The sequence below is a fragment of the Puma concolor genome, chromosome A3 (genome assembly GCF_028749965.1).
Source record: "Puma concolor isolate L17-30 chromosome A3, mPumCon1.1.hap2, whole genome shotgun sequence".
In the NCBI taxonomy this organism is placed as follows: domain Eukaryota; kingdom Metazoa; phylum Chordata; class Mammalia; order Carnivora; family Felidae; genus Puma; species Puma concolor.
In genome coordinates, this window is record NC_141669.1 from 68,671,581 (window position 1) to 68,698,937 (window position 27,357).

A 27,357-nucleotide genomic window follows, 5' to 3' on the forward strand; every position below is an offset into this window, starting at 1 on the left:
TACCAAAACCCTCTTGGGGTTTGTCCTTATTTGTTGTCAATATTGGGAATTTTTTTGTTATAACGATTTCCTCCATAGACCACTTCAATGTAACCCCTTCTGTGAATGTAAGTACTAAAGAAAAGTAGCTTTGGAGTAACCCTGCATTTCTTTTCCCAGAAAGAGGGGGGATTTCATGGCTGACCTTATCCCTACAGATGTATTTTTAATTTTAGAAAAGTAAACTGTTAATTTTTTTCCAGCTGTGAGTCTTGGAGGTAAGTTTACAAATAATCTAAGAACTTAGGTTTTAATGATTTTCTTCAGAACTTCCTCTACTTAGCAACCAGTTTCTTTATAAATCTGCCTCAGTGTTTAAAGAGCTCATGTTCTTTTCAGAAAATAGAATATTTTAGCAGAAATTCTTATTCCTTCCTCATGAAAATACTATTCATTGCATGTCACTCATTCTCTTTAAAAATTCTTATTAATTAGGAAAATCAATTTTAGTTTGTACTTTAAGGAGGAAAATTATTTATTTTCTTGATGTAAGTTTGTATCTGGTATAATGAAGTTTTAAATGATCAGATCCTAAAATACCTAATAGAAAATTTGAATTTGGGAGAGTACGGTGATGATGGTGGCAAGGGAAATAATTAGTGAAAAAATAAGGATAACCTGTTACATATTTACTTATAGTAACATTACTTAATTCTGTTTCAGATATGTGTAAGGACCTTTGTATAAAGCAACAATAAGGGTAACATGTTATTATCCTGTAATAATCTAATGTAGGTAGAAGACAGACAAAGACTTTAAATCAATCAAAGGGTGACTATTAAAATAAGTGCCATAGAAATGTTGACTGCACTCATGTACATATGAAACATGAAATGCCCTGAACTTGTGTGCTTACAGAATCTTGGAATTGTTAATACCACTTACCAACCGGGTTTGTGACACTGGGCCAGACAAAGTGAGCCCCGTTTACTCTGCAGTGTTCGGAGGGCATGAAGAGTGCCTAGAAATGTTACTCCAGCATGGCTACAGCCCAGATGCCCAGATGTGCCTCATCTTTGGGTTCAGCTCTCCCATGTGTATGGCTTTCCAAAAGGAGTATGTATATTTGCTATATTTTTATCCTTTTTTGCTACATAGAGATATATTTCCAAGTGATTTTCTTTTATGATGAAACTTGAAGCTAAATTGTTAACTTAGAAAGATATGAATAACCCTCTGTGATGTACGTCGTTCCATCAAAGTACAATAAAGTGAGGTGATAATGTCAGATTTTTTTCTCTTCCCTTTTTGGACCTGGATCATATTTTTATTGTAGCAACTTTACAGAATACTTTCAGTGTATTAAAGTAAATGCGGATTTCTCTGATAATACTTAGTTATCAAAATAATTCAAGAATTAAAACATTCATTTATATGATGGATAAGGTTTCAGGATTTAATGTGTAACATGATGGCTATAGTTGATAAAACTGTATTGTATAGTTGAAGTTTACTAAGAGTAGAACTTAAATTATCTTACCCCCCCCCCAAAAAAAAAGGTAAACATGTAATGTGATGGATGTGTTAATTTGTTAATTTGGTGGTAGGGGGAGGATTCCTTTCACGATGTGTATATATATGGAATTACTGTGTTGCATACTTAAATATCTTACGATCTTATTTGTCAGTTTTACTGTAGTAAAGCTTGGGAAGAAAAAAGAATTTAAGATGACTTTATCAAATAAGACATTGTATTTCAGGTTATTTACCATTTGAAATTTATAAAACTTGTTATGAGCCTAAAAATGAAATATTAGTTTTGTAAATATTATTGTTTTTTTTTTTTTTCAACGTTTATTTATTTTTGGGACAGAGAGAGACACAGCATGAACGGGGGAGGGGCAGAGAGAGAGGGAGACACAGAATCGGAAACAGGCTCCAGGCTCTGAGCCATCAGCCCAGAGCCCAACGCGGGGCTCGAACCCACGGACCGCGAGATCGTGACCTGGCTGAAGTCGGACGCTTAACCGACTGCGCCACCCAGGCGCCCCAATATTATTGTATTTTTAATGAATTTAGTATGTGGCACTTCTCTGTATAAGTCAGGGAAATTAAATTAAAAGATCTTGAAATATTTGTTTTGCTAATCTTCCATGATCTTCTGAGGTAGAATAAATGAAGAATTACTGCTGCTTTATTAGGTTCTGACCAGTACTTGTTGATAAGACTCCTAAGGTTTTAAAATAGTAAGAATAAGGCTATGTGTAAGAAAAAAAATACTGAATAATATCTAGGGTTGATCTAGTAATGGAATAAGTTGTGCAGATAGACACTCTTGTTTTTAATGACACAGAAGAGGTTGCTTGCATCCCTCAAATTCCATTGGCTCTCTTGAATTCATGATTATGGACTCCTCTCCACAATTTAATTGAAACATCTATCAAAAATTTATTTATGAAGCTTTTCAGTCAACCATTTTTTAACATTTGCTATGTAAAATAGAAGTTCATTTTATTTATTCTGAATGTAAGCTTCCAGGTATATATTGTGGTCTGAATATTAGGGGTTTTGGTGAATCTGAGTATCTGGACCTGCCCTATGCATAACTTTCATGATTTCATAGTAGTTCGTTGTGTACCTCTCCAAGTTTTGTCTTTCTGACATGTCTAGTTTTTCTTCAGGAGGGCTGCATTGATGACTTTAGTTATTTCAGTTATTTTTCTCTATATGTATCTAACTCTATTTTTTTATTAGGTCAGAATTGAACTTTAACATTTTTTTTAATGTTTTCATTTATTTTTGAGAGAGCATGAGAAAGAGAGCGTGCACACGAGTTGGGGAGAGGCACAGAGAGGGGGGTGGATGGAAGATCCAAGCAGGCTGTGCACTGACAGCAGTAAGCCCGATGTGGGGGAAATGACCTTTTACAAAGATTATATCAGAACATAATGGTTTTGTATAGTTTTTATGTGTGCTTGTCCAATATAATGATAGTCTTTTCTGGCCTTCATTTTACCTTTTGGAGGAATAGCAGCTAAACTCATGCCTCATCAGCTTCTAAGTATAGTTTGAATTAAACCATATGACATAGTGCTAATGTTAACCCTCAAACACCTTAAAATTAATGTTTTTCTGGCCTGAGGAATCAGGAAGTTTGAACTCCGTGGGAAAGAGAGTGTGAGGGGAATTCTGGAGAAGAGAGAGCTGAAGAATGGTATCCTCTGATTCTCTGCATATGTCCTGAGTTCACCCTGCGCTTTGAATGACAGATATACATTGTTGTAAACAAGATTTAAACTGTCACCCAAAGTCTCAGAGTAACCTCTGGGTGGCACATTTTGTGGGACCAGACCCAAAATAGCATAACAAAGTCTTTGAGAGCTGAACTTCTACAGAACTGTGGTCTGTAGAAGGCAAAGCCAAAATTGCAGTCTGAAACTAAGCAGGTCATATGCCTGCCAAAATAAACAAGCAAAAGTAAGGATTATAATACAACAATAGCATCACAATGTCTAGGATACAGTTTAAAATCTCTTGACATGTGAGTATACTATGACCAATTCTCAAGGGAAAGGAATGAACAGGCATCAAACTGGGATAATTCAGCTGTTGGAAATATAAAGGAACTGAAAGCAGCTATCATAGTGTAGTATTTAAGGTAAATACACTTGAAATAAATGGAAAGGTAGAAATTCTCAACAGAAATAAAAACTATGAGAGAAGAACCAACTGGACATTTTACAACTGGAAAATACAATATCTGAAATGAAAATTTCACTGCATGGGTTCCATAGCAGAATGGAAGAGGCAGAGGAAGGGGAAGGAGTCAGTTAATTTGAAGATAAACCAATAGAAATTATCCAAATGGAAGAAGAGAGAAAAAAGATTAGGTGAAGTAGAAAAGGACAGAGCCTCAGAGTCCTGGGGGATGACATCAACAGAGTGACATTAATGTCAGTAGAGTCCAGAAGGAGAGGAGAAAGAGATTGTTGTAGAAAAATTATGTGAACTAATAATGGCTAAAAGTATCCCAATATTGGATCAAGGTATGCATTTTTAGATTTAGAAAGTTTAGTAAACTGATACAGGAGAAAGCCAAAAGAAAAAAAAAGAGCATGCTCAAAAAACAATCGAACTGCTGAAAACTAAAAGTGAAGAAGCATCAGAATGATGTATAGTGGTACTTGATCACAGACATGAACTAACATCCTTTGTTATTGCTACTTTTGGAAATTTTGCTCTGGGAAGTGGCCCTATAGGCCACAATTGAAATCTGGTTTTGTGGCTTTAAAAAAGGGCTTATCAGCTTTTTTTTCCCCCCGTATGGGAACTTGTAATTGAACCAAATGTATTCTTAATTAGTAAGGTAGGTTTTTTCAGTGAGAAAAGTCATTGGAAGGTATTACTTGTTAGTCTATAGGGGAAAAGCTATAACATCAAAATACCTGTTTTATAAGGGTGCATTCTCCTAGTCTTTCTAATTGACTTTTCATTTGTTTGCCTGCAACCCATGGCAATAGACTTAATTGCTGTAAACGATGTTGAGACATCTTTGCCACTATTACCTACTTTGTGGAGAATTTAATTGAAGGGGAAGCCTTTCCCAAGGGACTAAATCTGAAAGATGGTAGCCTCATAATCACCTATGCTTGCATTTAATGTGTGTATATAAAGGAGTTGACCTAAGTATAGTACATTGCACAATTTTTGGCACGTAGTAAAAAAAAAATACCATGGTTAATTTCTTCTCCTTGCCATCCTCCATTTAGCTAGAAGATGATATCAATTAAATTTTAATATCTATACTACATTTATATTAGCTAATTAACATCTGTTAGTTTGCATGTCAGTCACTGTACATGTAATGTGAGTATCACTTGATTATTTTCGAACTCCATATAAAACTTTGCTGATCATGCAAGAAAACTGTCATTCTCACAGTAGGTTTTGTTTTAGTGTATCAAGAGGACAGCATAGCCATCTAGGAAAAAAAATCAAAATTGAAAAATGTGTTAAGTTGTGGTTATTTCTTTCAATAAGTATGCATCTTAAAATTTGGATTCTTGGGGGCATCTGGCTGGCTCAGTTGTAAGAGCATGCTACTCTTGATCTTGGAGTTGTGAGTTTGAGCCCCATGTTGGGTGTAACGATTACTGAAAAATAAAATCTTCAAAAAAATTGGATTCTCTGTAGTCACACACCTAAAATTAATTAAATTAATTAGAATTACCATTTAAAAAGCAAGGATAGTTGAATATAGTTTTTATTTAAAATAACTATTATGTGCTTTTGTTCTATATGGAAGCTGTGAACTTCCTTTATCCTGTTTATCAACTATTAATAAGAATTTGAGTTTTGGTCGCAAAAATGGTAGCAGAGAGCTTGCAAGACTATATTTACTGAAATTAATTATTATTAGATATTCAAGTTTTCAGAGGTTGGTTAAAAGGTAAGTTTAGTGGCATAAGTTTTGAAATTTTATTTTTATAGTAGCCATATGTTTTTATAATAATGTTAGTTTGGTATAAAATCAAAAGATTTACTCAACACTGACTTTAGTAATAATGAGTCAGAAACTTGTTTTCACGTGTGTATGTTTGACATATGGAAATTTAGTATTTGTGGCCCTTCTTGCACTATTGGCCTGTTGTGCTTTTGGTAAGCTTTTGTCTCCTTTTGCAAATAGTACAATGAACATGGAAAGATGGTGAAAATAATAAATACAAATAATGGCTCTGGGTTTTATGTTTTCCCTTGTTTATGGTTTTATTCAGCCAAGTTAACTTTTCAGCTCAGGATTCCGAGACATTTTTGTTCTGTCTCCCCTTGAGACGGTGAGCTTCCGCAGTGATCTTTAGCTCTCCTCACCACTATGAGGCATGATGGAAAGGTGTCTCCTGCACCACTGTACAAAAGCAGTCCCTGTCCTTTTGGGCTAAAAAGTTAACAACTGCAGTGACATGAAAGCCGGTCTTTCAAGAGCATAGCTAAGTAGTTCAATACAAATGAGAAAATATAAGAAAAAGACTCTTTTAACTGGAATGGGTAAAAGAGGAGGGAAGCTGAGAAACTTCAGGACAGTTTGAACACATGTTAATGCCTTTTATATATGACTGTAAAACATGATCATGGCTTAACTGACCTGATTTTGTCTTTCTAATTGATGCTGATTATTGTTATCCCATTAGTTTTATAGAAATTGTGTCCATTCTCATCATCATATCACACGTGGGTACACCAGGCAGGACCTAATGTCTTCATTTTGTTTTCAGCTGATGGCTGAAACTTACTATATGACCTTTTGACAATTCAGCTAATAAGTTGGTTAGATGTTTTGTTGGCTAATTGGACATAAAATGCTGAAGATATTTGCCTGTTTCTATTTCCTTAAAATAAGTCTTGTTAACATGTTGAGTTTCCTTTCACTGTACTCCTGTCATCAGGGCACTACTTCTGTACACATTTTTCAATTTCAAAGAGCAGAATGATGGAAAAGGTACAGCCCTAAAAATAAGGCCTAGACATTTTGTTTTTTGTTTTTTTAGTTTTTAAACCTCTTCTCTTAGTATCTGTTGATTTTTATTGTTTATACAATGTGCAATCTCTTAAGGTGGCATAGTTATTTCTTGATATTTGTGTTAAATAGGATGGACTATTTCTTTTTAATCTCTATGCTCTTCCAGAGTTTTTCCAATTCTTCATCAGGGCTTGAGAGAGAATTTAAGTGTTAAGGGAATTATGTGCATATGTCCATGTAATTTATATTTTAACCTAAGTTTATGTAAACCTTAGGGCCAATTGTTGCTCAATGATATGTGGTAATCAAAGTCATAGCATTGAAGGTGCCTGTGTTTCTGGAGCTTATACACCTACTTAAGAGGTTTTCTACAAGCTCAGGGCATGCTGATAAAGTTTTATGATCATCTACTTCACTTTGTGTTTCTTATTTACCATATAAATGGTAGTTTTGTTAGAAAAGGGTCTGTAATGTAGTACTAAGCAGTCACATAAGCTTTTAGGAGGGCTCTTGTCCTGACACAAGGCTGAGAAGTTTAGACCTGGGTTTTCCAAAGTGTGTTTTGTAGAGTACTATTTCTATAGATCATTAGATATTGCATAGGACACAAGGGGTTTCCAGACACACAAGTTTGGGAAACAGAGGGGTAAGCAATGTTAAGTAAGTTTTTTTCCCTGAAAGTCTTCTAATATTTTTTCTTATGGTGATGTCTGTGAAGTCCTAAAGAAAGGAGGGAATCTACACAAGTTTGAAACAGGACAACCTTATGTTTACTATAAATATATCTTTGTTCCTGTGTTTATAGACTTTTTGGGCATTTTAAACTCTCTTTATTATGCTTTTTTCAGATTAATGATTGGACCTGTTTAAAAAAATTTAACTGAGTAAATTTGAAGATGTTTTTAAAAAAAGTTGTTTTTCTGTTTTTTTGTTTTTGTTTTTTTTTTAGAGACAGAGAGCTGGGGAGGGGCAGAGAGAGAGGGAGACAGTAAATCTCAAGCAGGTTCTGTGCTGCCAGCTCAGAGGCCAACGCAGGGCCAAAATCAAGAGTCGGAAGCTTAACCAACAGAGCCACCTAGGCGCCCCATATTTGAAGATCTTAATTGGCTTTATTAAACAATTCACGAATCGGGTAGCATCCCATCTAGCAAGAAGAAATCTCCCCTGAACTAGACAAAAGAAAGGTTTTTAAAGGCAGCTGGAGGGCATAAAAAGAGGAGACAGGAATTTATTAGCAAGTAATACATTGTTTAGGCAAGGTTGCCCTCTTAAGGGGATGGAAGGGGCCCATCAGTAAATTTCCTAATATTGACCAGGAAATTCCATGTTGACTGGTTAAGTCATATTCCTTAGGGAGTTGAAACTGCACTTATGTTAGGTCTTAAGCCTTGGTTTACTGACATAGGGCCTTAACCCAGGTGATGCCATGTGGGGCCTGTGATTTTCTCACTTAACAGACCTATTTCTTTAATTTTAAAGATATTTCTTCTGAAATGTATCTGGAGGTTGAAGAAGACATTTTTGGTGTTTACTTTGAAAATGTAGGGGCGCCTGGGTGGCTCAGTCGGTTAAGCGTCCGACTTCGGCTCAGGTCATGATCTCGCGGTCCGTGGGTTCGAGCCCCGCGTCGGGCTCTGTGCTGACAGCTCAGAGCCTGGAGCCTGTTTTAGATTCTGTGTCTCCCTCTTTCTCTGACCCTCCCCTGTTCATGCTCTCTCTCTCTCTCTTTCTGTCTCAAAAATAAATAAACGTTAAAAAAAAAAATGTAACTAGCATACTTTTATGTATTTATTTTCTAGCATACTTTAAAAAAATAAGTTCATCCTATAGTTCTTTCTTTCCTGGCTCTACTGTGGGAGCCATTGGAAACATTGGGGTTCAGAGCCAATGGCCAAGAAAGAATTCTTGAGACATCTTCTTCTGCCTGCTGGTACTATCCCCATGCTATAATAAAAGCCACCTTTAATTGCACCAAAACGCTGCAAGAATTCTTTCTTGTCTTTCAGCTCTGAACTCCAATATTTCCGCATCATAGAGTATATAGAGTTTCTCAAATATTTTCAATATGGAGCCTTTGTCATATAGATCATTTCCAGGATTTAGTGGTCCATGGAATATACTTTGGGAAACAGGTCTGGGCTTAAAATATTCCCCAATTTCATTTAACTATTTCATTAAGTGTTCAGTTTTCGTAATAGTTGGAGGAGACATATTTCATGTATTTGCCATGCCATATTCACCGGTTAGATTTTGGTGTGGTATTATGCCAATTCTACTAGTTACTAGCTCTGTGTCTAAGCTTCAGTTTTGTATCTAGACTACAGATAATAATAGAACTTAACTTCTTAGGGTTATTGTGAGGATTAGGGCAAATCTTCCACATAGCACATTTAGCACAGTGGCTGGTACTGAATAAATACTCACTAAAATTTGTTATTATAAGGAATTGTGTGTGCAAATGTTCCTGCCACATTTTAGAGATGGATGGTTTCTCTTTTGGCCTTGTTTCTCAAATTTTCTTAGCAGGAGCCACATGTCTAGGTGCTATATTGAAATTTTAATAGGAAAGCCACTAATTGTTTTGTAGGTTTTTTTTCTAAACAGAAAATGGCTAGAGAAGCCATCTGTAGCACTTAATCTAATAGCTTGCATTTAGGGCTTTCATTTACCTTTGTATTCTGTAGCAAAAGTATGTTTCTTTAAGAGCTAAATCATTAAGAGCTAAAGTATCTGTGGTTAGGCTATTGATGGTTTCAAAGCTTTTGAGGGAAGAGTTCAACCAGTCCCTGAATTGCACATGGAAACACTCATGCCTCGAAAATTGCCAGGCTTCTGGAGAATTATACATCCCATTTGTAGTGAGGCAGTTTCTCACACTTTACCTGCATATATTGGAACTTGTTCGACAGTCCATATGTATAGTGGAATCAGCAAGTAATAACTGCAGGCAAAATAACGAGAGCCTAGTCAAACGAGGTCGAGGTGGTTGAAATAAATTGGTGATAACTGTTTAAAACCGTCAGTCAGAAGTATATTCTTTAGCATTTCTTGTAGCGCAAGACTGTTGGCGACAAATCTGTCAGGTTTCCTGTATCTGAAAAGAACCAGAGCAAAAAATACATACATACAGGACTGTTTTCAAGAACAATGATATGAACGATGGACTTCTCATCAGGAACAAATAGCAAGATGGTAGACAGGCAAAAAAGTTTTTAATTTTTATAAAGAAATTTTGGAATTATTAATTTGTCTTTTCTAATTGCTGTGTAAATAACTAAAAGTAAAGCAAATGCCATTTCAGGTTTTAACTAAAGACAAGCACAAATTGGAAATTAAACAGCATAGATTTATGAAAATATACAGGGGTTAGGTGACATTTTACTTATGTATTTGTTTTTTTAACTGCTTTTAAAACCTCATTTCAAGTTCTAGACATTAAGTCCTTAGAAGGAGTTAGTTTCATATAACAGTGGTTTAAACATTTTATACTTGTTTTATCAATAATTTTTATGCCTCTTATTTACTCAGGTTCTATGATACTGTGATTAATGAAATATTATTTAATTATAGTTTAAAATAGGATTAATGCCAATTTCAAAGGGAGAATAATTTTATTACATATTTTCTTTCACAGTTGTATACATAATGAACATACATGGTTACTAAGTTTTGTTACAATTATAGCATAAACAATTTAAATTTTTTTAATGTTTTTTATTTATTTTTGAGAGAGAAAGAGAGCAGGGGAGGGATAGAGAGACAGGGAGAGACAGAACCTGAAGCAGGCTCCAGGCTCTGAGCTATCAGCCCAGAACCCAACTCAGGGCGAACCCATGAACCACAAGATCATGACCTGAGCTGAAGTTGAACGCTTAACTGACTGAGCCATCCAGGTGCCCCAACATAAATAGTTTTTAAAATGTGGTCTCAAAACCACCATGATTGCAGTTTTATGATAACCATATCATATTTTGTACTTATTTGCTCCTCGTTAAACATTTAGGTAATTTTCTTTTAAAAGTCCATTACAGAAAAAATAAGTCTGTTGTAGATAATACTGTCATTAACATATTTTGCCAATAGGATGTAATTTCTTTTTTATTTTGTCTTGGATAAATTCCTAAGATATGTATTTATTCTATTCTATTCTATTTGGTTTTTTGTTTCTTTATTATTTAACTTGGCTCCACACCCAGCGTGGGGCTTGAACTCATTCATGACCCTGAGATTTCAAGAGTTTCATGCTCTACCTACTGAGCCAGCCAGGCACACTATGCTGTTTTACTTTACATAAAATTTTATTTTACAGATACACGTACGGTGCTAGTGTTGTGTGCCAGAAAGTTTATGCAATTTGTTCAGAATCCCATAGCTACTAAGTAGCTGAACAGGCTGGCTCCAGAGTTTGTGCCCCTATAACTTGCTGTGATACCTCTTTTGATACATCTTGCCAATTAGCTCTCTTGGAAAAGGATTACACTTATTTTCATTCAGTTTTACCACAATTTATCAGTCTTGGATGATACATTAAAAAAAAAACAATTTAATAGGTATAAAATGATATATATATATATATTTTTTTTTAACGTTTATTTATTTTTGAGACAGAGAGAGACAGAGCATGAACGGGAGAGGGTCAGAGAGAGGGAGACACAGAATCTGAAACAGGCTCCAGGCTCTGAGCTGTCAGCACAGAGCCCGATGCGGGACTGGAACTCACGGACCACGAGATCATGACCTGAGCCGAAGTCAGCCGCTTAACCGACTGAGCCACCCAGGCGCCCCAGATATATATATTTTTAAAAATTTGCTTATTTTTGAAAGAGAGAGAACCTGAGCAGGGAAGGTACAGAAAGAGAGGGGGACAGAGGATCTGAAGTAGGCTCTGTCTCACAGGGTCTCTCCTGTCCCCATTGCAGGGCTCAAACTCCTGAACTGTCAGATCATGACCTGAGCTGAAGTTGGATGTTCAACCAACTGAGCCACTCCAGTGCTCCTAAAATGATACACTTTTATTCTGTAGAAGTACTTGATAGAGAAGATTAATTTAAAAATATAAAACTAAGTTAAATTTTTGTTCGTAAAAAAGCTGTCCTTGTTTTTACCATTATTAATTTAAAAGTAAAAGGGAAATTGACTAAGGCTATTGCTAAAGGAAATGGTATATTGGAAATTCCTAGAATGAGTTTTCTGTCTTTAGGGACTGATGACATTGTTTATGAACTTGGCTTAGCAAATATTTTGTTGTAGATACTTAATTGTACAAAAACATCACAATTTGAGAAGAGTTTTCTGTTTGTCAATGGTAACTTTTAAATTATCTACTTAAGATGAATTTTTAAAATTCTAAGGACACTGTCTGTTCATAGCTGAAAATTAAAAACCATGCAGGAGAGTGTAAATTAAAAAGTAGAATACTCCCTTTCCCCTAGTTCTCTAGTCCCAGTTCACTAGATATGTGAAGGGACTACAGATGAGAGCCCCCCAAAATGTATCACTTTGGCATTAAGATTATTTTGAGTTAAAAGTAATAAAAACCCAACAGAGGCAGGAGAAGCTCTCTGCCTCCCCCAGTGACTGCCTAACTTTACATGGGAAACAAGAGCCTACAACAACAGGAAGAGAGCTATTAGACTATTAACTATTTGCAAGAATTTTTTTCATATGAAAATCTAACTTGTCTTCTTTTTTCTTCTTTCTTTCTTTCTTTCTTTCTTTCTTTCTTTCTTTCTTTCTTTCTTTCTTTCTGCTGGAGCTGTGAGTTTTTTGGAATTGTGAATATACTTTTGAAATATGGAGCCCAGCTTAATGAACTTCATTTGGCATACTGCCTGAAGTATGAGAAATTTTTAGTATTTCGCTACTTTTTGAAGAAAGGTTGTCCATTGGCACCATGGAACCATATTTCTGAATTTATAAGTCATGCAATTAAAGCACAGACAACATATAAGGAATGGCTGCCATCTCTCCTGCTTGCTGGCTTTGACCCACTGAATCTACTCTGCAGTTCATGGTAAGAAGTCCTACCATAGTGAAGCTTTGGAAAAAAGCTTTTCCTTTTGGAATGAATATACTACCTTCAGTTTCTCCCAATTTCTTAAGATTCCCATTTGGGAGGCGAGAGAGAGAGAGAGAGAGAGAGAGAGAGAGAGAGAGAGAGAGAGAGAGAGAGAATGTGTGCCTGTGTTTTGGTGTGATGGCTAGGTTGGGGTGAAGGAGTTGGGGGGCTACTAATAGATTGAATGTAAGAGTCCTGGAAAAGGTAAGAGGTGGAAGGGATTAGAAATGGATGAATGCCAATGAATTCTTTGGACGGGGGCTATTTCTTCTACTTAGGCCATCTCTCATGCTCTTATGCCTGTGACAAAATTAGAGATTTCTGGAGATTTGCTTTGGAGATTTCTGTTATCCTTTCATCTACCAGAGGGAATATTCTTGTCCTGTAGCATCTTGTGTATTTGAACTTCATCTCCTTTAATGTAAATACTGATTTCTGCAGTAGCTGATAATATATGAAAGTTGACTCAGGGTTTTTCTTGGATGAGAAGAGAAAACTGTTTCTTCCAGCCTTTAGCTTTTACAAAAGTTGTTTGTATCTAGGTGGAGCTGAGAAGGTGATTGTAGCAATGAAATAACTCTGTTGGCCTGTAATTCAAGTCAAATGAGAAAATAGAGTAAGTCTCCAGAAAAATAGAGGACATGGGTATTGTATAAAATTCCAATGAAACATCTCAATGTCCTCATTTTTGTGCCTTGAAAGTCATCATTCACTAAAATAGTGTTTAGACAAATACTAAATTTTGCATTGCAGCAGAAAGTCGCTTTGATATCTTACTAAATTGGGGTTTTTCTTTGGAAAACAGGTCTTCTTTGGAGTTCATGCAGGGAACAGTAGTGTTCCCTACTTGTACAATGTTTGCATTTCTGGAGATTCCTGTCTTTCACTCGGTGGCTTCTCTATCTGCATGTGGTGAACAGGTCTCTATCTGGCAGATCTCACTGTCTCACCTTTTTATGACATCTGTCAATATATAGAATTCAGGAATTTTTACTAAGTAGAGGTTTTATGCTTCGGCCTGTCATCCCTTTTGATACCAAGTGTTTTACATAATGAGGTTTGTAAGGAAAAAGTGCTTTCTGGGAGGTTGTTTGAGGAACATAGAAGTGAAGGCGAAGTTCAGGTACACATTCCGATTCCCAGTTTACTTTTTGTTTATAGCTTACAACAAGTTGAGTGCCTGGTTGTATTTACTCCTTTTCCCAGCAACTGATTAATATCCAGTTGTCTGTCAGATACTCATTGTTGGAATTCTCTCTATACCTTTTCAATACAATTTCACAAAAATCCATTGTAGTTTTTAAATAATTGAATGAAATATAAAGATTATTGACAATTCATTGAGAAATCACTGATCTTTTAAAATTCTTATTTATTTATTTCTTTATTTTAGAGAGAGAGTGTGCAAGTGGGGGAAAGAGGCAGAGAAAGAGAGAATCTTAAGTAGGCTCCATGCTCAGCATGGAGCCTGATGCAGGGCTTGATCCCCCGACCCTGAGATCATGACCTGAGTGGAAATCAAGAGTAGGATAGTCAATCGACTGAGGCACCCAGGTGCCCTGAGAAATCACTGATTTTTAAAAGTTATTCATATATGCATATTTGTGTTAAATCTCCTTTATGTGTGTGTGTGTGTGTGTGTGTGTGTGTGTGTGTGTGCACATGCGCAGACACACAAACCACTAAAATAGAAACACTTGCTAAGGAATGCTGTATCTAGCTATTAACAAAGTTATTTAAGTGTTCTTAACTATTAGCTTAGTGAATTTTGTGGTTGTGTCAGGCTCCTGACAGCTAGCCGCAGTTGCCTCTCACTATTCTAGGATTCACTCCCCAACTGCTGCTATAAATTCAGTCCAGCACATGGGGCACCTGTGGACAGCCCTGACAGTGTCCTTAGGGCACCCCCCCTCTTCCCAGCAGTATTGTTTGTGTTCTTCCTCTGAAGGTACTGACTCTGTAGTACTTGTCTGTTACTTTTAGCCTTCATACTCCCTTCTGGTTTCTAGTTTCTTTCTTTAACTAACACTTAGAATATGGCCTGACACAAGTAAGCACTGTTTTAAGTTCTTTACTGTATTAATTCATTTAATATAAAATACAGTAGATACTATTATCCTTATTTTACAGAGAAGCAAATTGAGGCCCAGAGTGTTTAGCATGCTTGCTCAAGCTGACACAGCTAGTAATTTACTAGTACTAGAGTTTATCCTGTAATGTGGCTGTCCTGTAGTGTGGCTCAAGTTTGTCTTTCTAACCATTGTGCTATCCTGCCTTTGCCCTGTGTGTCCATATGGATACTGTAGTTACATCACTGAATTTCAAGTTCCTTAATCCCTTGCATAACCTAGGGGATATATATATGCCAGCTTTTCTTGCTCCTTCTTACTCATAAATTAGCAAGTACCTATAGGGGGAAAAATTAAATGTTGCCTCTTTCCCTTTCCTCCTCAGCCAACTTCCTAGAGGGCTGGGAGAGGGAATTACTTAAGTTAATTCTCCCAGAAGGATTTGTAAAATACACTCTTCCATCCCCAGTCTGGATACAGGACCCTCCCCCTCCCCATGTGAATAGGCCATGTAAGAATTTTTCTGTTGTATTTGTTGATATCTCTCTGTGTGCTATATATATTGAATGTGTTGGGCTAGAAAAGAGTTGAGAAACAGTACACTACAAATTATTTTGAAGTAAATTGTAAAACTTTCAACTGTCTGGAGGGAGAATGCCAGTTGTATATATTTTACTCCAAAGGAGTAACTTCAGTCACTTTATATTCATTAGAAAAATACAATGGAAAATTTTACTTTAGCAATGAAAATGCTTAACATGGTCAAATTTTTGTTCACTGATCTTTTATTGAATGGATAAAGCTACTGTTTATGCTGAATATGATAAATATTTTGCTTTCTTTGATCAAATTTACATTCAAAGAGCTGTTTCAAGAAAAATTCTCCCATAAAAATTCCAGTATGTTGTTAAAGTGGATTTTGGTTGTATCTTATTTATATCACATGTAAGTCTGTTGCTTAATCTTTGTCATGTAAATTATAAATGTCTTTCCTAGTATTGCTTGCCTTAAACAGTTTTAAAAATGTATCTCACTGAATAATTGCCTGTCACAATATAATCTACAGAGTTGAAATATTTTTTCAACTTTGAATGCAAGACTAGGTCCCCTCCCTACCCTTGCCCAAATGTAATGGGTGAATAATAGGAAGTAAATGTCATCTGTGCATTTAGTTGATTAACTGTCACTCGTTTATGATTGTACAACTGCTTTGTACAATGTAATGGTCAATGTAGTACACTAACAATACATTTTTAGTGGCATTATCAGCATTGGTAGAATCAACTCACCATTATATTAACTAAAGCTGTATAAACAGATTTATTTCTTGTGTGTGTGTTTAGATAACTGCATAAAAATGACTTTGTGTCTGGTCACAGTGAGACTTAAAGCACACTTAAGCAGAAAAATGAAATCATTAAAAAAGAAATAAGGAGCCAGAATTAAGTAACCTTTGTTGTGGGGTACTAGAATGTTAAGGAGATTGTTTGCCTTTGAGTATATTGTACCATTTAATGTATTCTCAGTATTTCTTGATAAGTTGTGATTTTACTGAGAGCTTCCTAAGACATAAAATGTTTTCCCAAAGCATTTTGTGCTACACTTCTTTCTTATGTATGCTTGCATATTGGAGAATTAAGAATTGGAGAAATGATTTTCATACTCTCTAGTCCTTCATTTCAAGGACACTTTGACTCTGAATTACAAAATATAAGTTGTCTTTGAGATGACAAGTTGAGAGTATTATTCAGTTTCTTTCCTTTCCTTCTATTTTTTCCCCCTTTTTAGTCCTTGCTCAGTAACATCTTTAAAAAAGCAACCTTGAAAGTAATTTCTGAAGTAATTACCAGAAGCCCTAATCATTTTATTTTCCTTCCAACAATGCAATATTGCAGGGGAGTATTTAGTTGAGTAATGGGTAATCTTGTAACAAGATGGGTAATCTTGTTAGAATTTGGAGTTCTCTTTAAGATGTGACTAAATTTCGGGGTGCCTGGGTGGCTCAGTCGGTTAGGCAACTGACTTCGGCTCAGGTCATGATCTCATGGTTCGTGGGTTCGAGCTCCGTGTCAGGCTCTGTGCTGATGGCTCAGAGCCTGGAGCCTGCTTTGGATTCTGTGTCTCCCTCTCTCTCTGTTCCTCCCCTGCTCATTCTCTGTCTCTCTGTGTCTCTCAAAAATAAATAAATATTAAAAAATTTTTTTTTAAGATGTGACTAAATTTCATGTGTACAATGTTTTAAGCCCTACAAAAATGCAATATTGAAAATTTCAATCCAGTTTTAGTAATATCAAATATTTGTGCAACATTTTATACTTTTCAAAGTATGTTTACTGTATTGTTTCATATTATTTTCTCAAATATTCTCCTGAAATAAGTTAAGTATTATTTGCATTTTTGAGACTGTGGTCTAGGGCTTGAAGAATTCAGGCAATATGTTTGTAAGTAGTAGAGGTGGTATTAGAAACCAGAACTTTTCGGGGCGCCTAGGTGGCTTGGTCGGTTAAGCGTCTGACTTCGGCTCAGGTCATGATCTCACGGTCCGTGAGTTCGAGCCCCGCGTCGGGCCCTGTGCTGACAGCTCAGAGCCTGGATCCTGTTTCAGATTCTGTGTCTCCCTCTCTCTCGGCCCCTCCCGTGTTCATGCTCTGTCTCTCTCTGTCTCAAAAATAAATAAACGTTAAAAAAAAAAATTAAAAAAAAAAAAAAAAAAGAAAAGAAACCAGAACTTTTCTTAGAACAGTGCTCTGTCCAGTAGGATTCAGTTGCTTATAAAATCTGGGGAAGTCTCTTTTGGCTGGGTTGGTAGAAAATTCAGTATTATTTTGAAATACTAGAGGGAGAACTTGTTTCTCTTGAACACTTTTCAGTCCTTAAGGACAAAAGTTGTTTTAGTACATCTTTTAGAACTGACTATACAGTGTGGAAGGTTCCTACGGGGTAACAATTGCCCATCCCTGGGAATTCGACAGAAACAAGTCATCTCTCCCATATACTCAGTTGAGTGATAGCTTTGGGTGTTTTGGGCTTTATCCTTTTAGGACTGTTAAGTTGTGTGTCTATAAGGATGACCACTTGAGGTGTTTATAGCAAGAGATTCCAGTGGGAAGAGATAATTGACAAATCCACTGATGATACTGGTGCCTCTCTTTTTCTTACCCCTGCTGCTGAGGAATGGGAAGGAGAATTCCTGTCCTCTACAGAAGTAGAAATTCTCTTGTCATCTAGTGGACAAGGACACACACAGTCCATTCATTTTCTTGTAGGAACCTGTAAATGATTATTCATATCCATTGAACTTACCTCTAGTTACATGAATGTTTTCTGTGCCCCAGTTTTCGCTCTTCTTGCTATACTGAAAGGTTGCAAGAATAACTAAGTGGTGTTTGTTTTCAGGATGAACCCTTGGCATATTTTGTGTCTGATGGTATGTTAACATCTTGCTAATACAGGATTGACTCAGTCAGTGATGACATCCTTATCTTCACTTTGGAGTTTACTAATTGGAGGACACTTCCTCCAGCTGTTGAAAAGATGATCTCCACTCGTGCCTCAAACTCGTCTCGGGCTCTGCAGCAGCATATTGGTAAGAAAGTTCGATTTTAGACACATTTCACTACTTTCTCTTCTCTTTAGCTATCTTATAATTATAAGTGATCAGAGTCATTAAATTGGGCATTGTTTGCATTTTCTTTATGTGGGGAAAGGATGGGGCTGTGGTGGTGGTGTGGTGGTGGATCATAGTAATTTTCTTCAATGAATATCTTATCTGATTTGATAAGTTTAGCCTAAGGAGCATATAAAGAAAAGCAGGTGTTTATTGATATTTTTATTTAATGGTGTCCTTTTATTTCTATGTAAACAAAAGTGAGTCCTAAAAATGTTGTTAGTGAATATTTAGTTTGTGGGCAGAAAAATGCTAACTGTTTATTTGTTATTACCACCCTTTTTTTTATACCTCTTACTTAATGCATGCCAGTGTGTTGGCACAATATAACTATCAAGGTGAGCTGGGTGAAAATTCTGTGAATTGATTGATACTTTATTATTATTTTTTAATCCTTTTTAAAAAATATTTATTTTTCAGAGAGAGAGAGTTCAAGCAGGGGAAGGGCAGAGAGAAACAGGGACAAATGATCTGAAGTGGGCTGTGCCCTGACAGCAGAAAGCCCAATATAAGGCTCACACCCATGAACTGTGAGATCTTGACCTGAGCTAAAGTCACAGGCTCAACCTATTAAGCCACCCAGGTACCCCTGATTGATAATTTAAATGACTGTTTTAAAACAAATTCTCAACTTACTTTCACTTATTAAACATTTTTTAAGGCTAGTTAAAAAGCATGAAGTAGAAGGGGTGCCTGGGTGGCTCAGTAGGTTGAGCGTCCGAACTTCGGCTCAGGGGGGAGTATGAGCCCCACATTGGGCTCTGTGCTGATAGCTCGGAGCCTGGAGCCTGCTTCGGATTCTGTGTCTCCTCGCTCTCTGCCCCTAGCCCACTCGCATTCTGTCTCTGTCTCTGACTCTGTCAAAAATAAACAAACATTAAAAAAAAAAAATTAAAGCATGAAGTAGAAGATCTTACGCAAGGAAGCCAGCTTAAACTAAACATAATAATTGTAATTCAGATTTAGTTTACTTTAACTATATTTTGTTAACCAGATTATATGTCTAAAGCTAGGAAAATTTTTTCTTCTCTGCTATTTTTGCATGAAATGTAGCTCTTCATAAAACATGTTGAATAGGTTTTTAACAAGTGAACTTAATGCATATGTAGAAATGTGTCTTGTAATTTCTTGGAAAATTACATTTAAGTAGATTTTCTCAATCAAAAACAGACATTCAGGAAAATATGCTCTTGAACTGAGGTGTATTCAAACTCTTAGAGAGTTTTCTGTTGAAGAAAAAAGTAATCTGTTTGGAGTCTGAGTGTTTTCATACAGAATTTCTTTAATGATAATTTTGGAAAACTCACTTGCATTTAATTCTTAATGTTGAGAATTGCATCTTTTACTAATTATGTATCTGAAGCAGTAGAGAACAAGTGTCTATTTAAAATAGATAGAATATGGGACAATGGATTTGAGAACAAAAGTCAAATGAGGGAGCATATGCCAAATGGGAAAATTATTGCAGTGTATCAATTAGTGAAGATATGTGAGAGTTTACTCTGAAGACTTTAACATATGGTAAGTTTGTCCAGATGAAGGTAAAAATTGTTCATGAGTGCATTACCCTCCAGTAGACTAAATCCATCAAGGGCTTCTTGTTTAATTAGGCACTAGGTAGAGCTTGGGTAGGGTAATAATCATCATCTCTTAAGAGCATTTTATTTTGGCTACAGATTTGCAAAAGTCTTTCTGAGAGGTGTTAATGTAGCTCATGCTTTTCTGGTCTATTTCTCTAGCCGAGACCTCTTTTCTTGATTCCATTCCCATATATCCAACTGCCTTATGGACATCTCCCCTTGGTATCTCATATTTTGACATATCTAAAATTTGAACTTGTCATTTTTCCTACTAGTCCTGCTGTTCCTTCTGTATCCTGGCTCGAGAAGTGAAATGGTTTGGGAGTGCTAGTTACCCAGAGAGTGAGTTATCCTTGGCAGCTCTTTATTACTTGTCTCATCCATAGCAGTGGTGCCCAACAGGGATGATTTTGCTCCTGATATTTGGCAATGTCTACCAGCATTTTTTGGTTGTCATTACTGGTGAGGGAGCTATTGCCATCTAGCATGCAGAGGCTAGGGATGCTGCTAAACATCCTGCAATCTGCAGGGCAGCCCCCCATGACAAAGAAATATCTGGTTTCAATGGTCAGTAGTGCTGAGTTTGAGAAACTCTGATCTACATTGTCTCTTGGGTTGTCTGGTTTTAAGAAGGCCTTTCATTCCTATTATGGAAAGCCTTTTTTAAACCCTGCTCTTATTGCAGGCTACTTAGGAAAAGCTTGTGTTCTTCCTCCTAGTTATATTGATCTCTCAAGGTATTCTGTATTGGTTCCTCTTCTGCAGATAATGGGAACCATAACAATATTGGATTTTAGTAGGGCTGAGGGGAAAAGATATGCCCACCTACTCAGTTGTCTGAATTTCTCTTCCGTTCTGTAGTTCAAGGCTCTCTCTCTTGATACACCCAGCTTTCCACTTTTCCTTCAATTTTCAGGACACTCCATTCGGTATAGTGGTTAACTTTATTTGGATCTTGAGCTGCAGGACTTTCACTGAGCAGAAGCATGGCTCATCACCAGTGAGAGTGAGCCCAGAAAAGCAATTCTTTAACTACCTCTCTAAATGTATGAGTCTCGCTGTCTCTAATAATTTAACATGGTAGCAGAAACTATGTTCTCAAAATATTTAATTTTTTTTTTGAAAAGATACTTCTTGTAGCCCAATACCTATTAGTAAGCCCCTAGATAATTTCAGCTCCTTAGCTCCTTTAGGTTTACCAGTATCTATCCCAAGGAAAAGATTTTTCTCTATTTTTTTTTTTTTTTCTAGGCCCTTTTCAAGTGTTTGGAATGCCATATCCTTGGTCAATATTTTCCTTTCCTTACCTTTTACCTTTTTCCTCCATAAAGAAATAGGAGCTTGCTTTGGTAGTTTACAAATAAAAAAGACTAGTCCCTTGTTCCTCATGTTTTAATCATGAAGTTAGATTTGTTTTCAAAAAGATTTTTTTTTTTTTTTTGCATCAGAAAGGAAATGTATACCAGGTACTGTTTGCATCTTTAATGACAATTTTTTATAATCATGTGCCTTCTATACATACCTCTTAGAAATATCATTTTAACCACATAATAGTAGACTTCTTCATAAAAAAATCTGCCTACCTCTGGCCAGCTGTCCAAGATAAAGTCTAAGTAATTAAATTCTTAGGGATAAAAGCACTTGGCTTTAGTTCATCCTCACTTTAATGATCAAATATGTACAATTCTATCCATGGTATTATATGAATCTGGATTCTGTAAAGAATCTAAAAGGGCCCCAGGAAACTCTCTTGATCTATTCATTTCAATGTTCTGCTTTGTTCTAAAAAGGATTTTAAGTCGTTTATACATGTAGATTATTACAAAACAGTAAGATGTTAAAAGTGGAAGCAAAAGAAAAATGAAAAGTAAACTTGGGGATGGATTTAAAATGGTGTCAGGGAAAATATAGCATGGTAATCTGAAACGTGCCTGTGGACAGGCTGTCAATTTGGTTCTGACTGAACTCTCTAGTCATTGACATTAGGTTACAGAGATTACATAAGATAAACTTGTTACTCACAAGTACAAATATTCTTGGATGTGGTAATGACAGTTTCCTAGAAGTTGTCTTTGTAGACTTGGTTTCTTGGGGACTTTATTTTACCTTACCAGTCTTCAATGTGGACTGTTGCTATCATTCTAACCTATAATTCAGTAAAAGTAGTTCTTAGGGATCAGTATGGTGTCATCTAGGTACTGGGGTATCTGTGACTCTGACTTAACCAGGGCTAGATTTATAATATCTGGAGGAGTGGGTGACCTGTATGTACTTTGAGCACTTCTCTTTAAATACTGTATTTTTCAACTCAGTATTTTATAAAAGTTTAAGTAATCTTTTTTTTAAAAAAAAAATTTTTTTTTAAACATTTATTTATTTTTGAGACAGAGAGAGACATAGCATGAACGGGGGAGGGTCAGAGAGAGAGGGAGACACAGAATCTGAAACAGGCTCCAGGCTCTGAGCAGTCAGCACAGAGCCCGACGCAGGGCTCGAACTCACATACCGCGAGATCGTGACCTGAGCCGAAGTCGGCCGCTTAACCGGCTGAGCCACCCAGGCACCCCAAAAGTTTAAGTAATCTTTACACCCCGTGTGGGGCTCGAACTCATGACCCCAAGATCAAGAGTTGCACAAAACTCTTTGGACTGAACCAGCCAGGTGCCCCTCTCAACTCAAGGTTTTGTTTATTTGTTTGTTTGGTTTTGTTTTTAATTAAGTAATCTCTACACCCATCATTGGGCTTGAGCTCACAATTCTGAGATCAAGTGTTGCAGCTAGAGCCAGCTAGGCACCGCTCAACTCAATTTTTATTTTTTTCAGTTAAAAAAAATTTTATTTTATTTTATTAATTTTTTTTATTTTAGAGAGTGAGAGAGAGCTTGGGGGAGAGGGATAGAGGGCAAGAGATAGAACCCAAGCAGGCTTCACTCTTAGCCCAACACCTGACACAGGGCTCGATCCCACGACCCTGCGATCACTATCTGAGCCTAAATCAAGAGTCAGTTTCTCAACCAACTGAGCCACACAGGCACCCCTCAACTCAAATTTTAATATTAATAGTTAGCAATAAGTCTAAAATTATACTACCTAAGAAGTATCAGAGTGTGGCTATTTTGTGTTGTAGATTCAGTTGAGAGCACATTTTTAAAAATTTTTTTTTTTTTAACGTTTATTTTATTTTTGAGACAGAGAGAGACAGAGCATGAACGGGGGAGAGTCAGAGAGAGGGAGACACAGAATCTGAAACAGGCTCCAGGCTCCGAGCTGTCAGCACAGAGCCCGACGCGGGGCTCGAACTCACGGACCGTGAGATCATGACCTGAGCCGAAGTCGGCCGCTTAACCGACTGAGCCACCCAGGCGCCCCGAGAGCACATTTTTAAGAGGAATAGTTGAGCTTTGAAGTAGAAGCAAAACAAAAATGGAAAGTAGAGGCTGATTTGTGATGGGCCAAGTATTCTATTTGTGCAACCCATGGAATATTATGAGGGCTTCTTGCTAAATGTGGTAGGCTGAACAAGTATCCACAGCCACAGTTTCCTTTGAAACTTTGAGCAATGCTTGTAGTTTGGAGCAGTGTTCCTTATTCCTGTACTTTTCCTGATAAACCATTGTAGTAAGTACAAGCTCACTACATGTAGCAGCTTATTTTAAGAGATTGTTATATTTGCAGTTACAAATTGAGGAATAACTACCAGAAACAATTTAAGTTTAGTCATAGTTTATTATAATCTTTTCTGGTCAAAATGTTTTCTCCAGCTTTATTGAGATATAATTGACATATAACATTGTGTGAGTTTGAAGTATACCTTTTTGATAATAATTAACTAGCATTCCAGTTGTCTACTCAAGCCATTTCTAGTTTAAGGTAATAAAATGTATCCAGTTTTCAGAGAATACTTTTCTGTTATCTATAGCAATAGCATGTATCTTGTGCAAAAGATAAATTTTCTATCTTGAAAGATACATCTTTCAAGATGTAACCTTCCCCCCCCTTTCAAATTTTTATTTAAATTTCAGTTAGTTAACATACAGTGCAGTATTGGTTTCAGGAGTAGAATTCAGTGATTGACCCATTAGATACAACACCCAGTGCTCATCATAGCAAGTGCCCTCCTTAATGCCCAACCCCCATCTAGCCCATCCCCCATCTACCTCTCTATCAACTCTCAGTTTGTTCTCTATCTTTAAAAGTCTCTTATGGCTTGTTTCCCTCTCTCTTTTTTCTCCCCCTTTCTCCCCACCCCCATATGTTCATGTGTTTTGTTTCTTAAATTCCACATATAAGTGACATCACATGGTATTTGTCTTTCTCTGACTGATTTTGCTTAGCAGAATACAGTGTAGCTCCATCTTTTTTTTAGGTTTGTTTATTTTTAGTCATCTCTACACCCAATGTGGGGCTCGAATTCATGACCCAGAGATCAACAGTCCCTTGCTCTACTGACTGATCTGTCCAGGCATCCCTCAAGATGTGTCTTCTATATCATTAAGTTACTTGTTAAAAAGATGGGAGATGGGGCACAACCTTATTTCAGGCTGATGGAGGAGCTAATGGAGGTAATTTGTAACTGCAAATATAACAGTCTCTTAAAATAACTTTTTACATGTAGTCAGCCTGGTGTACTTACTATAATGGTTTATCATTCTACTTTGACTCTCATGGTAGTGATATGGTTCAGTTTTTGCATGGACATCAGGCAAACTTAATAAAATAGTTAAAAATTGGAGCTCCGAAATTGAATAGACACACCTCCACTACTTTCTCGTCTTAGAGAAGTTACTTACATCTCTGAGCCTTGGTTTCTTCAGCTGAAAAAAGGGATAATAATAGAACCTACCTCATCATTTTCACAACAGATTTTGTCATTTTGGCAGAGACAGACCTCAGCTAACTGAGTTCTGCTTCATTTTACTCTTCCTTGGAACAGAGGAAGATTGCATTTTCCAGACTTGGTGATCATGTGAATGCTGTAAGCAGTCAAAGATCACTGGATGTGAGCTCTCTATGCTCCCCCTTCTCACTGAGGAAGTGTGCAAGCCATGTTTGAGATGGTGGTGACACATGGTGGAAGTTACCTGAAACACTGAGATGTCATTTCAGGACACCTGCCCTAGAGAATCACCTGGCCTGAGGATGATTTTGCATGAGGCAGAAATAAACCTTTGTTGTGTTAAGATACTGGTTTTGGGGCGCCTGGGTGGCTCAGTCGGTTGGGCGTCCAACTTCGGCTCAGGTCACGATCTCGCGGTCCGTGAGTTCGAGCCCCGCATCAGGCTCTGGGCTGACAGCTCGGAGCCTGGAGCCTGCTTCCGATTCTGTGTCTCCCTCTCTCTCTGCCCCTCCCCCGTTCATGCTCTGTCTCTCTCTGTCTCAAAAATAAATAAACGTTAAAAAAATTTAAAAAAAAAAAAAGATACTGGTTTTAGGATTTATATGTTACCATAGCATAACCTAATGGTAACCAAGTTAACCCATAACCAAATTCTGTCCCCGAGTCCATGACCAAGGAAAAGTCAACAAAATGTACAAGTGATGTAGTGATATACTTGGTAATGAGTATTTATACAAATGCTCTGTGGTAGCATAGTTCAACTAAAACCCACCTGCTTATTTTAAATATTGATTTGCAAAACCCCAACTTGCAGTTTTTAGGTAAAATGTTCAATAAATCGAAATGTCTCTAAATTTGGTAGGGATTGAGAAAACATGTGGAGGAGAGAGTTACCCTTTTAAAACTACAAGAAAAATGGGGGCGCCTGGGTGGCTCAGTCTGTTAAGTGTCTGACTTTGGCTCAGGTCATCATCTCAGTTTGTGAGTTTCAGTCCCGCGTTGGGTCCTGTGCTGACAGCTCAGAGCCTGCAGCCTGCAGCCTGCTTTGGATTCTGTGTCTTCTTTTTTTGTTCTTACCCCACTCATGCTCTCTCTCTCCTTCAAAAATAAACATTAAAAAAAATTTTTTTTAACTACAGGAAAAATGGCCACAGGGGCTGTGCCCACAGAATTAATAAAGCTCAGTATTTGGTGAGACTCAGAAGCCCCTATTCACAGCGGATTTTAACTCTAGAGGCATTTCCTCTGGTTAAGACATTATCACTAAGAACCCCAACACTAGTTGCCTTTTATCTGGAAAAATTAAACATGTGATCTTCTATTTATAGAGTAGGAAACTTGACCTCCAAGATTCCAGCCATATTGTTGGCCTTCATAAGTTCAGAATCATGCCTTGATTAAACAATATCCTATAGACTGCCCTTATTGTTAGATTTAAGAGCCAGACTTAGTTTTTTTGGTTTTTTTTAGTGAGAAATTTATAGTTAACTTAAAATTTTAACAAGGGTCCATCTGCCCATTTATAATTTTAGCTTCACACAGCCTCTTACTAATCCAAGTATAGCTACATATAGCTTCTTACTAATCTGCATGGCTGTGTGTGTGTGTGTATGTGTGTGTGTGTGTGTGTGTGTTTGTGTGGTGGAGAAATTCTTACTAAACTAGGTACTAATGGGCTGTATCCATAGTTGCTGGGATGTTTTGCTATTAAAATTTTTCTATGTTGTCAGTAGTTTGTTGGTAAGCTAAGAGACGGAAATTGCCTTAGAGCAATTAAAACAGAATTTTTAAAAGTATTCTAAGTATCAGGTCACCAATATTATTTGAAAGACCATCTTACTCCTGCTAGGGACATACTGCATTGGATATGCGTGTGGGCAGACACTGGGGACAACTGTATACCAAATGAAACAAACTATTTTCTAGACCCAACATGTCTATTTTAAGGTGGAAAGACAATTGGAATAGAAGGTTTAAACTCCTGATAACTTGTTCATTTATGAACTTTTAATCACTCAATCTATAATTTTAACTAAAATTAGTTCCAAGTATGGAACTTCAGTGAAGAGAAGCTATCATGTAAGTATTTCTCTAAGTAGACATTTATGAATCTAGCTGTTTATATCCCTTAATTCCTTAGTGAGTGGGTTCTTTAATTACATGTCAAGTATGTATTAGACATTGACAGAATTTATGAATGAAAAAATAAAGTGAGCATAGTTCTTTAGTGGAATGGCTAAAGGGAATGATGCAGGGTCATAGCAGAATTTTTCTTTTTAAGTCGAGAGAGGCTTGAACACCTTTTATAGATTGAAGGATCTCAATTTGTAAAAACACAACAATAACACTAGCTTAACTATTTGGAGATAAAAGCGATATTTATGAAATAAGGTTTCAGGTAACCCAGAGGGAGATGGGATTCGCCTCAAAGAGGCCCATTTCTTTGCAAAGAAGAATGAAAATGGGGTAGTTCTAGATAATATTATAGCTGGAGAACTAGGCCCTCAGGGAGAGAGGGCCCTAAAGGCCTCCTGTTTTACTTTGAAGTAGGAGGGAAATCTTGCAGATGAGACTGAAGTGACAATTGGGTGGGGACCTGATAGTTGAGAATGGTGGTTGTGGGAAAGGAATGAGGGCCAGGGAAAGAGGT

General features: G+C 36.8%; 1 protein-coding gene across 4 annotated transcripts in view; it reads left to right on the plus strand.

Annotated features, from left to right (window-relative positions):
- The window catches only part of ASB3 (ankyrin repeat and SOCS box containing 3), a 116,476-nt gene that overhangs the window by 79,179 nt on the left and 9,940 nt on the right, over window positions 1-27,357 (plus strand). For 3 of the 4 annotated variants that reach the window (XM_086701113.1, XM_025932280.2, XM_086701115.1), the window contains 3 exons: window positions 898-1,095; window positions 12,252-12,509; window positions 18,076-18,209. In XM_086701113.1, coding sequence (XP_086557239.1) covers window positions 898-1,095; window positions 12,252-12,509; window positions 18,076-18,209 — 590 coding nt within the window. The remainder of the gene's footprint in view (window positions 1-897; window positions 1,096-12,251; window positions 12,510-18,075; window positions 18,210-27,357) is intronic. The other variant, XM_086701116.1, reaches the window with a different exon arrangement.